This window comes from Calliopsis andreniformis, chromosome 2, assembly GCF_051401765.1.
Source record: "Calliopsis andreniformis isolate RMS-2024a chromosome 2, iyCalAndr_principal, whole genome shotgun sequence".
NCBI lineage: Eukaryota > Metazoa > Arthropoda > Insecta > Hymenoptera > Andrenidae > Calliopsis > Calliopsis andreniformis.
This window is the reverse complement of record NC_135063.1, coordinates 12,112,170-12,124,305: the sequence shown is the minus strand read 5'-3', so window position 1 is coordinate 12,124,305 and position 12,136 is coordinate 12,112,170. Positions and strand designations below refer to the sequence as shown.

Here is a 12,136-nt window from a genome sequence, read left to right as displayed (position 1 = left end):
TACGTCTTGTGCACTTGATTAAAAAAGAATGTCACGCGATACTTCACACTTCACACGTTCGTAGATCTATCAACGATTTGGCAAATTGCGCGGAATCAGATATACATAGAACCAATCGTAGGTTCGCTTCACAAGTTCTATTGAATTGTGTGTATGTAGAAGTTCTAGTATTGACACATAGGTGTGATATGAAACACAAGTATCCATTTTATAATTGAACCTCTCATTTGCTAAATCGATTAACTCCACAAAACAAAAGATTTATATTTGTTTTAAATGTAGAAACTTAAGCACCAATCAAAATTTGAAAAAAATTGTGTCAAAATTGTGCCAAAATGGTGCCAAAATTTGAAAAAAATTCAAAATTGGTAAGGGTTTAGAAGACAGAACATTTAAAGTGAAAATTGCATGTAGCAGGTTTCTCTTATACTAACTGTTACTAACAACAATTAAAATGTTTTATTCAACTATACAATGCCATACAAAGGAACAAATCGTAAACATCATATAAAACATTGAATACGTGAAAATACGATAGCAATTGAGTACTTCATTTCAAGCGTTTATGTATACCTTATTGCAATGATTAACAGTGACGATGACCTCGCGATTTATGAACATCCTTCCATAAATTTGTTTATCTTCTAAGATTATCTCAACCACTAGTATCGTAACGAATGATGTATGTATAAATGATCTAAAAAATAGGCAGTTGGTACGGCCATACGTACTTACGTCTACAAACTCTGTAAAACTAATTCGGATATTTCATTCGCTAACAAGTAGTCTTTCTCGCGAGTCCTAGACGATCTGTATCTAGTGTTTGAGATTACACAATACTGAGCTAAACCATTCGTTAGCTACGAGCTCGTATCGCTATTCGATTTTGAGCCCCTTCTTTCTTTAACAGTTTATCTTGGCGTGGGGTCTTTTTTTAAGCTCGGGATTCTGTATACTATTCGAAGTGTTTGCATAAAAATAGCAGTCGGTTGCGATTCGTCACGAAAATACCAGGGGCGTAAACGAAAAACAGACAGAAAATAATCTTTCAGTGACTGTGTACTTTGTTACAAGTCTTGCAGGAGCTCTCTCTGTCTTAATCGGTACTCTGTTGGAGTGAGCATACCCCTGAAAAAAATATAATTCTATTAATTTTATATAGTAATTTGGAATATGAAAAATGTTGAAAGAATTAAGGTTACTGAAATCCTTTATATTTATATAAATAAAGGGTTTTTTAGGGATTTCACATTCAAACCTCAAGACAGTGTCGAACGACACACAAACGCCTTTATCGCACATTTTTCTATATAAATGCCAGCATTCTTTCTCCTTATTCGTTTGGAATTGTGGTTCCATTGGCATCGACTGCACTTCCTGGGCAGCCTCCTTCGCGGTAGCCACGAACGCCTCTTTCGTCTATAAATTTCATTAATTACTTCAGGACAATTGCGTTCGACAATAAGGTATCTGTCTTACATTCGAGGAGGAATTCATGGGCGTTTTAAATTGCTGCGTGGGAGCTTCCATTTTCTGGGGAACGATTCTTGGCGAACTTTGCAGCCTCGTCTTTGATGATATCTGTTTCTCGATAACGCTGTGAAAAAATGTAATTTAAATTGCATTCTTTTTATGTATCTTTTATACAGAGTGCTCGATAATAGGTGTCAAGGATCTTGAGAGGTGATTCGTGTCTGATTTGAGACTTCTTCACACTGCCAGTGTGCAGTAGTTAGGTCAGACATAGCGAAATCAGTAGAATAAGTCACGAGTCAGACATGTTTCACGCGAATTTTAAACGTTTTCTCAACAATTAATAATTCTGTTATGTTCGTCTAATATTAGTATATAGAATTAATTTTTAAAAATTCTGACATCTGTCGTTGAACACTCTGTATAACATTTATTGTTCAATATTTGAAAATGTGACGAGTTTAAACATTTAAAAGTTCTTCGAGTGATTTTTCTCCATCATTTCCTACAAATAAGATATTCAGTATATTCAACTTAGATGGAACACCCTATATACTTATTGAGAAACTGGATAAGTGATGCAGAAAAATGGATCATCTTCGATTTCGTGGTCCCTAAATAAAAAAGGAAATCGCATTTAAGTAAACCATCGTTTCGTTCACGATCGTACCAGCCTCTTCGTCTTTATCATCGCAGGTCTCTTATCGTCCAATTCTTTCCCCTTCCATCGATACTCCTGCACATTTACGAACAATCGAGATCGTGCCGTGATTGTCAAACACTAACCGAACGAAAATTGCCATGGTACATACTTTGTCGCGAGCAGATCAGAACGCAGAAAAAGGATTCTCGTCACGCGCGCGTGATAAAACCACAAAGTTAAAAAAAGAAAATTGACGGAAGATCGATCGTTTTATGGTTCAAAAGTCTCAACATGTAAGGTAAACCTTTGACGAATTGCTTGGTGCAATTAGTTTACGAAGAAGTCGGTGAACTTTGACTGCATTTTGCTTCTTTCATTATGGACGTTAATGCGGAAAAGACACGATAAGAACAGGATGTAGTTCTGAACCACATTTTAATGCGAAACGTTCCTTTTATTGCAAGCATATCCCTCTTTCCTGGCAGAATAAGATCGAGATTATAATGTGGCATGATCCAAGCTATTACGTAAAATATTCTTTTACGATTTTTAACAACCTTCGCCTGACTAATCCAGGGTCGTTAGGAAGATTGATTTGTTGCACATTTAAGGACATCTATTAATTGAAAAAATTACTGTGTTGTACATTTTCTTTTTCTATTTCTCTCATTTCGAGTTTCAGAAACACTGGAATTGATGTGTATAGTTTCTCAGAGACTTATTTATATTGAACTAAGACAAATATCCTAGTAGTCGACCATGTCTCACTACCTGAACACTAACGCTAATTTTATTTAATTTTGAACTGAAATACTTGTGTAGCTAATAAAAAACAATATCTACAGAACGAAAAAGGTATCATAAAATAGAATATTTAGCTACTGGAATGTAATTCAAGGCATGCATTTGTAGACTGTTCACTTACTAGGACATATATCTTAAGTGTCCAAGCATTACGATATTCATCTTACTATATCTTCGAAAGAAAAATCAAATTTTCGGTACTCACGATCGTGACGGCGTGCTACGCGTTTTCAAAAGCTTCCGCTTCTTGTCGTGTAAATCACCGATAGGCACGGCCAGGCATCTCTTCTCGCGATCAGTCAAGGGGATGTCAGCAGTCTCCTCTGAATCGTGAATCAGTGCCAAGACGGGCAGTGCCAACCCAGGAATGTCCGTTCTCCAAGTCACTGTTTCCTCGCTCGACAAAGTGCCTCCGTTTCCACGGTGGTTAACGATCGCGAGCCGCCCCGTGGTCGTTTTTCTCTCCTCCCTCGCTGGGGGTTGTTGCTCTTTTGGCGGGTCCTCGAAGTCGAGGGAATCTCTCTGAAACGAAACTATGCGACCGGTTCGTTGCGTTAATTCTTGAGCTTATTCAAATTTTTCTGCTCTCTCTTTTTTAATTTGAGTTTTTGGTGAGCATTCATCTCGATACAGTGAATACGAGTATGATAATAATTTTTATTTTAAGAAATTAGTCTTGGTTTTATACATGTGCAGGGTGTCAGTGGTATAGGTAGCGAGATTTTAAAGGGTGCAAGGGAGTTCAAATGGGACACAAAATGTCCTGGGACATGTCTGACCTTGGACTTGTTCTACTAGTTTTACTATGTCTGACTTGGCACTTATTCTACAGATTTAGAATGCATGATTAGTGCCTGGCTTAAGCCTCATTCTACTTATCTCTCTGTGTCTGATTTGCGGTCTTATTCTACTGATTTTACTATGTCTGACTTGGATCTCGTTTTACTGATTTCTTTGTGCATGGTTTAAGCCTCATTCTACTTATCTCTCTGTGTCTGATTTGCGGTCTTATTCTACTGATTTTACTATGTCTGACTTGGATCTCGTTTTACTGATTTCTTTGTGCATGGTTTAAGCCTCATTCTACTTATCTCTCTGTGTCTGACTTGCAGTCTTATTCTACTGATTTTACTATGTCTGACTTGGAACTCATTTTACCGATTTCTTTGTGCATGATTTAAGCCTCACTCTACTTATCCTCGGTGTCTGACTTGGGAACAAATTCTAAGTCAAACACATTTCACACAAATTTTAGACATTTTAAGTGTAATTCGTTATTACTTTCAGAACTTTTTCCAAGTACATATGACGTGAGCAAACAAGTGTTCTAATACTTTTGGACGTGGGTGTACTATTACCCTCAACCTGATTAATCGAACTTTTACTTTATTCGACGTAAAATTAGAATTCGATTACATATCGTTTGAATAATTAAAAACAAACTTCTCTGTTCGTGACTCTGATCCAGCGACCACTGACGTCATTTAAGTAGTTCCCCAGCTATGAATCATTCTTCTTTCCATTATTGCACCGTGCATAGGGTCCGATCGAAGCCGATTCAATCGAATGGAAATAGTATCGGCCGGGGGAATTTTATAGCCGCGGTACGTGTGTTTACCGAGTAACCTGATTTAGCGGGCCAGCAATCACAACACACGGCCGTTTGCCGAAAACTGGGCCAAACGATAGCTCGTGTCATCGATTCGGTTCCGCGGGACCAAACGAGCCCATTAATATTTTCCGCGAACTGCATTTTTTCGAATGTTCCTCTGCATCTTTTCGCCCGCCGCTCCTGGCTCGTTGTGAAGAGGAGTTCGATCGTTTGGAACAGCTGTTGCCTTCATCGGAGCAGGGAATGGGAGGAGGCACGGAAGGAATAAAGAAAAGAAACTGAGTCACTTGCTTTTCTATGATATGAAAGCGCATGCACGTTCGTATATTCAGAGAATTCGCGATACATTTAAAGTGCTTCTGAAATTAAGATCGAATTAAAAATGTTGAGAACTGAATTATTGAAAGGTTTCGAACTTTACTAAATATAAAACTTCCCAGCTCTGCACAGTAGACATAGCTTAACACAGAGCTATGATCTCGCGTAGCCCTGGATATATCACATCGCCTAAAATTCTCCAAGGTTCGATCTCAGGGACTTCTACTGTCAGATCAAAGCACTCGATTCGTGTCAGCGGCTAGAACCGCCGACGAAGAAGCGTGATTATTGCAAACCGATTACGCGGCAAGTTTCAATGGAATATTTTGCTTCAGGGTCGGCGTGATACGAAGGGAAGAAGTTTGGTCGATTTAACGTGTTCGATCCTATTGTCTTTACGAGTTTCATGTCGCTGCGCGATAGAACTTTCCTTTAATTAAGTAAAGGATGCAGCCACGTGCATGCATACGTGTGTGCGAAAGAACGAACACGTTTTCGAGTGTACCTGAGGAGAGGCGATAAAATCAGGAATTTATAGATTCTGCTCGTACTTGACATTACTTACGGGAAGTATTCCCAGTGATAAGGGATATAAATAAAAGTGGCAGGTCGATTAGAAACGGGCAGGATTTATGGGGCGCGAAGGGGCTGAGTTTAGAAAATGATTGAGTTTGGGGGAATTGAGATTTTCAGGTGGAAAATTCAAGAAATTTTGCTCGTAAAAATCTAGAATATAAAAAGAACTAAATCTATGATACGAGATTGAGATTCAGAACTGTGCCAATATTTCAAAACCAAAAGTATCTACTTGCTTTACCTATGACGAAACATTTATACTCAATTTTCTTCGTGCTGAAATATGTACGTGAAAAACTATGTACGAGAAAAATAATTTTCTCGTAATTTTGCTCTTATTTCTTGGCAAATTTAAAGTATTAAATATCAGAGCTTCCAATATTTGCATAAGGTAATATTCTCTTGCAACAAGTTTTAGAAATTCACGAGCAAAGGAGCGCGTGCATGTTCGCGACAAAAGCAATTGCGATAGTAACGTCGCCTTAAACACACGTTTCTTCTGTGCTACGTAAGGACAATTACAAGAAGACGAAGAATGGATATTTCGACATTGTTCACGGTATGCGCAGTTCGCGTGTCTCACGTCGTATCTAATTAACTCGTTCAATTATCATTCCGTCGGCCTCTTGCTTACGCGCGCGCGTGTGCATTATTAAATTCCTGCACGATATTCGTCAGCGAGCGCTAGAATTGATGTCGTTGATAATATCTCTGAGTCCATTGATAAGATGAAATGAACTTTAACTATTAAAACAGTTTATCCATACTTACGTAATTCAAATTAGAGAAGTGTGTTTTTATATTTTTTAGATATGATAAAAGGTCGATATCTAACTGAAGTGTTGTACATTTATTAAAACAATGTAATGATAGCGTATCACTGAGTGAGCATGCTTCAATGTTGCTGATAATTAGTGACTCAACTAATGAGGCAGAGTTTAACGCGTACATGGTTCTGTAACCCATGTATAGGTCAGAATAATTTGAATAGTCAGATATATTTTTAGTAGGCCATGAATGTGTTAATTCACCAAAAATATAGAGCATCTTACCTGACTTGATGGGTCTTTTCGCGAAGCTTATTGGATTCGCGGATGTTTTGATGATCGACGTGGTGGGCAATTTGCTACGTAATTCGTCGATCAGTTTATCATCCCCAGGTGAATTCTCTGTATCGCTGTCGCTGTCTGCCGAGCTGACAAGAGACACCATCGTCACGATGTCGATCGCTTTAGAATCGATCGAGTTCCTTGCACGACCAGCCGATCGGTTTCGCGATTTCCTATCCTCATCAGTTTTGCCCCAGAAACGTCTCTTCGCGCTCCTCGATCGTCTCTTTAGGGGTGCTGACCTCACTGATCGCCCTGGTACCTGATTCTGTATAGTAAAGAAGAAAAATTATGTAATAGTTTCATACTTCTATGAGCCACTTCTTCTTCACTTTTTTATTCGAATATCTTAAAAATTGAGGGAACTTCTCTCACTTTAACCCTTAATTGTTCATATGGGCTCCAGTGAAATGTTTTATTATCTCTTAAGTTCATTTTGTGTATTAAGTATTGAATATTATTAAAATTGCAATTTAAATACTGAACACAATACATAAAACCTGGTTGAGAATCACTGATACAATTACTCATAGTAATAAAAACCTTGCAATTAATTATCTTTAGAAACAGTATCTACACACATCAGAATCTCTAAAATAAAAACTTCACCTTTGTCGCATCAGGTTTTTCCATTGCGTTATCTTTGCAGTCCATGTTCCTTTCCTTATCACTTCTCCCCGTCGTCGGTGTATCGATCACGATATTAACTTGCACTCGATTGCTCGAAGCATTTCCCAAATGCCTCTGCGGCGGAGCTGAGCTGGTCCTCCTCGATTTTTGATCGATCCTCGCGTCCATCTTCTTCGCTGGATTCCTCTCGATCACCGAGCTGCACCTCTCTTCCAGCATCTGCCTCGCGGATGGAACTTTATCAATGGAACCTTCTTTGTTCTCCGCGATGCTACTCGCCGCAGATCTCTTAACCAAAGCGACTTTATCGCCATTGTTCGCCTTCTGAGTCACTATTTTATTGTCCACCGAAGTGTCTTTGCTCTCTGGCGTGGTCCTCAAGCGAGCCTTTTCGATCGAATTCGATTTTCCATCCACGATGGTCTTCTGAGCCACAGCTTTTTCTGGGGTCGTGTTACATTTCGTTTCTGGAGTAGTTTTTGAGACTGTAGGTTTGTTACTAGCGTTATCCCTGCTCTCAGAGCTTCTTGCTTCTACTTTCTGCTGCACTGTTTTCTCTGATACTGGGTTCCACCTAAATTCTGTTGCAGACCTGACGGGCCCCAGAAAGGCTCTGTTCGTGCCACTGTGGAAGCTGGCTCGCTTCTGTTTTGCTGAAGAAAAATCCTCTTTTGAGGTTTTAGAGGCAGTCGATGTTGAATTGTCTAGTTTGATTGCTGGCAATGATGTGGACTGGACTCGAGGGTTCGAGGAATCGATGTTGGCTGGTGTCCTCTTTTTAGGGTTCGGGGAACAGTCGGTATTGGGACTACTCGATGGCTGCTTGAATAGAGAAAGATGAAGTATAGATGAGATTAGATGACATCTACATGGGACAATATTAACATAGATGAATTTAAAAATTAATTTTCCATATTTACAGTATTGTTCGAATTAATAATTAATAACCACATACTATTTTATTGAAAAATTCATGAATTCATTTTCGTCACATATAAAAATCTCAAATAATCACTGTTTTTACAATAATATGATCCAAAGTATATAGTACCTCGCTTGTTTCGGTGGCCTCCGCGATGGAATCTTTTCTCTTCTCATTTTTAATCATTTTATCTTCTTCTACCACTTCTGTTCGTCGCGTTTCAGGGCAAGGATCCTCTTCTTCTAATGCTACCTCGTGATAATCCGTTTTCGAGACGCTCCTGTTACCATTTTCCACAGAAATGATTGATTTCCCAAGTACACTGTCCTCGCTTCCTTTTTCACCATAATCTCCATCAAAAAACATGCAAGGTTCCTCATCTCGAGTCGCTTTGCAAGTGTCATAACTTGCTTCTGGAGTCTCTACTGCTGTGTTAGATCTTGATAGAGGTGTCGTCGGCGCAGTGATAGTCACTGACATCTCGGAATCGCATCGTTTTTCCAAAGTACCGTGGGCCAAGAAAATATTGATGTTAGCTTTGTTCTCCTCGCGATGCTTCCAAGCGAGCCTCAGCCTCTCCGCCAGCTCCTGCCTGGTGTAGAGGATTGTCGGCTTCTCGATCCCCGCGAAACCTCTCGATCTTCCTGTGATCGGCTTCGATCGTCCAGGTATCTGGCGAGCCACCACCTCCACGTGCTCCAGCTCTTTCTCATTTTTGCGACGGCCTTCGGTCCATGCCACGCGAACCTGGCGAATGTGGGAATTTTGTAGAAAATGTTTGCAATGGTGGGAGAAACTGTGATGGAAGGTCACTGAGGAATGAGAGGGTTTTAAGTTTTTACGGTTTTATATTGTGTGAATATTTAAAAATTTGAAAATTTGAATATTTCAGGATTTAAGAATTCGAAAGTTTGAATATTTGAATATTTAAAAATTCGAATATTTGAATATTTAAAAATTCGAAAATTTGAAGATTTAAAAATTCGGAAGTTTGAATATTTAAAAATTCAAATATTTGAATATTTGAAAATTTAAAGATTTAAAAATTCGAAAGTTTGAATCTTTAAAAATTCGAAAATTTTACCATTAAAAAATTTGGGACTCTGGATCGCAAGGGAATGACAAAATTAATCCTTGTCAAGAAGCAAGATGTAGGCAGACAGTATCGAAGACAAAAAAAAGCTCCTTTAATATACAAATGTTTGAACATTAATTTAGAAAGGGAGTTCTATAAAATTAGTACGAGTTACTAATTAATTAGCACTAAATTAATTACTAGATGAAGGTACCTTGGGTCTTTCAAAACCAGGTTTACCATGGGTTCCTCGTTTACCACGTGCAAGAGGGCTGGCGCAGATCTGCAGCGATTTGTCATCCTCCGCGGATCTTTGTCGCCTAATTTGCTGTCGACGAGGTGCAGGTGGCTGCAGGGATAATTGTCTGACTGGCTTCACCGATTTCCCGGAATCTGACATCCCGATACTCGAAGGGACTCACTGACACTACATTCTGTAGTAATTTTCTATTTGGTGAATCGAGTACTATGTTTCCAATAACTTAGTAATAAAGCTAAACTATCACACAAGATGAACGAATATAAAATAAGGTAAATGTCCCACTAGTTGACCATGTCTCGATATTTGAACACTAGCGTTAATTTTAAACTTAAATTCTAATAAAAGGCCAGTACCTACCATTAATAAGAAACGAAGAATATTATAATAAAATAGTTCAGTTACTAAAACGCAATTAAAGTGCTGGGATATGCATTTTTCAGTTGTCCACTTACTAGGACATTTGTTATCTTAAGTGTCTAGATATAGAGACATTTACCTTAAGCAAAAGGAAGGTAGTTCAAAGCAACAACCACTGATAGCTTTATAAAATTAGCATATAAAATAAATAAGGATGAGTTTCTCAGAACCCCTTGAAACCCAAGAAAGTTTCTACTTTCAAAATCTTACGATCTTTTCCGATTCGAGATTTTATAATTAAAAAAATTAGGCTCCAATTCACCCCTAAAATTAAATGCAAAGCAAAGTGAACTATCTCAGAACCTAAAAGCTTGAGTACTACTCACTCGTGCTTAGGATCGTCGAAAGGGAAGCACGATGGATGAACTTCCATCGTGTTGGCGGCGCGAGCGAGCGCCGACTGACTAACTTCATCCATTGCCCTCTGACACGATCGTTCGCTACCACTGCCATCTTACCGATCCTACCCTCGTGTTAGGTATCCACCGCCAGTGGACTGGTGTTCGTGTGCAGCGTTCACCACCAACACAACTCCCACCACGCCAGCTGTAGAGGGGTAGTTGAACGATGTATTGCTCCCTTTAATTCGAACGACGCCCGCGATACTACCACAGCTGAACCTGGCAGACTGATACACCGTCATTTCGATCACTGCACACTGTCAGATCGTTGATAGGGTGGTCGAACCCACTTGCGTACACAGAGGGTGTTTGGCTACAGGTGGGGGGAAATTTAATCCTTAAACTTTATTAGAGTAATGTATATAGAAATTTGAAAGACTAATTGTATGTGCTAAAATAAGACGAAAATAAAGATAGTCGTTTCTGAGGAATTAATTGTTGAAAAAATTCCTAGGTGTGAAGTGTGTCTGACTTGGGACTTATTCTACTGCCGAGATACATTAGTCAGACCAGACACAGCGAGATCAGTAGAACGAGTCTCAATGAGGATACAGAGTGTGATCTAAACGCGATCTGAAACTCCCTCTTCTTAGTTTCCTAATTGTCCAGCTAACCAATTAAAGAGACTTTGATGAGCAATTAACTGAAACAAGCGACATTCTTAAATACTGAATCACCACAAGGCACACACCACTATTAATATGTCATTCGAACCCTTAATATAACTAGCTGCAATGTTTCTGAAACATTAGGAAATTTCTTCCAAAAGGACAAACTTACTCTAGAAAACCTCAACAGTGGAAAGTAGTAACTAACTATAACGCTAGACTATGTAAACCTCGAATCTCTGATTCTTTATAACTTGTTAATACAGAGTTACAATTCTATGAGCCTCTGATTTTATACTTGAATATCCTTTCTCTCCTAACAGATTCCCACGTCCTTGACAACTCTACACCCCGCCTCCCCTTTAGTTAAAAGACAGTAAGATATATACTATTTTTAACTTAAGAAGCAAAGTATCCTAAAAAAATATTCAAATACTTCCCCCTCGATCCAAACTCAAAATCGTGCTCGAGTCGAGAAAGGAGATCCATTATTCACGAACATCTAGGTTCAAGGATGTTCGAGCTTCGATGGTTCAGCAGGAACATGTCATCAGGGTACCGAACCTCGAATTCGCCTGGCAGTCAACCGGTATTATTGATCAAAACTTTGCCTATCATCTGACAGCTTGTTGTCCAGTGTTACCATGGCATCGCCGATCATTCGAATCCGCTTTTCTCGTTCGTCTCTTTCCTGCTCGTTCCCTCGCCACTCCACCGTGGACGGTCTAAAGAGGAAACTTTTGCCCTCCACATCGGAACTCGGCCACGTCGAACCCCTGGAAATTAAGAGAGCCAGCCTGTTAGCGCTCCCAGCCTTAATTACCACTCCCTATCAGCGACTTCGACGTGCAATAAGTTTGAAGGGAATGAAGTGGTGAATGAACCACCCCACAGTGCATTAGCTGTGGGACAAAAATAATTCAATTCACTTTTCTATTGATGTTAACGAGCTCTAGGAATGTTTCAGGATTATTGTTAGAATTGAAAAGAGTAAATAAATGAACTCAAGATAAATAAAAGCGTTCTTCTGCTCCCATTTTTTTAAGTTTTTATTTTAATTATAATTTGAAGCGGCTCATTTTTCAACAACTAGTTTTAATCAAGTTTTTATAGAATAGTCTTCGAAATTTCTCTATGATCTTAAATGGGGAAATGATTTTAGATATAACTTACAAAATTATATTTATTATTTAGTGAGTTTAGTCAGTAGAAACTCGTCGTTAATTAAGATCATAGTATTTATGGCATCGCTATCTAGAATACTCGTCTAATTTTGCGTTTTACTA

The 12,136-nt window shown here is 38.9% G+C and overlaps 1 protein-coding gene across 2 annotated transcripts; it reads right to left on the bottom strand.

Annotated features, from left to right (window-relative positions):
* Window positions 1-449: 449 nt before the first annotated feature.
* On the bottom strand, window positions 450-10,478 carry LOC143186171 (uncharacterized). Of its 2 annotated transcripts, none has more exons than XM_076389665.1 (9): window positions 10,168-10,478; window positions 9,377-9,596; window positions 8,217-8,834; window positions 7,145-7,987; window positions 6,479-6,803; window positions 3,126-3,453; window positions 1,480-1,597; window positions 1,259-1,419; window positions 450-1,128 (listed from the first exon to the last, which is right to left on the bottom strand). In XM_076389665.1, exons 2-9 carry the CDS (start codon window positions 9,560-9,562, stop codon window positions 1,068-1,070), a joined length of 2,640 nt encoding a protein of 879 aa, XP_076245780.1. In that variant the 5' UTR covers window positions 9,563-9,596; window positions 10,168-10,478; the 3' UTR covers window positions 450-1,067. The 2 variants fall into 2 exon arrangements, with proteins under 2 accessions (XP_076245780.1, XP_076245786.1); XM_076389671.1 differs by having other exon boundaries at window positions 7,145-7,984.
* Between the last annotated feature and the right edge of the window lie 1,658 nt (window positions 10,479-12,136).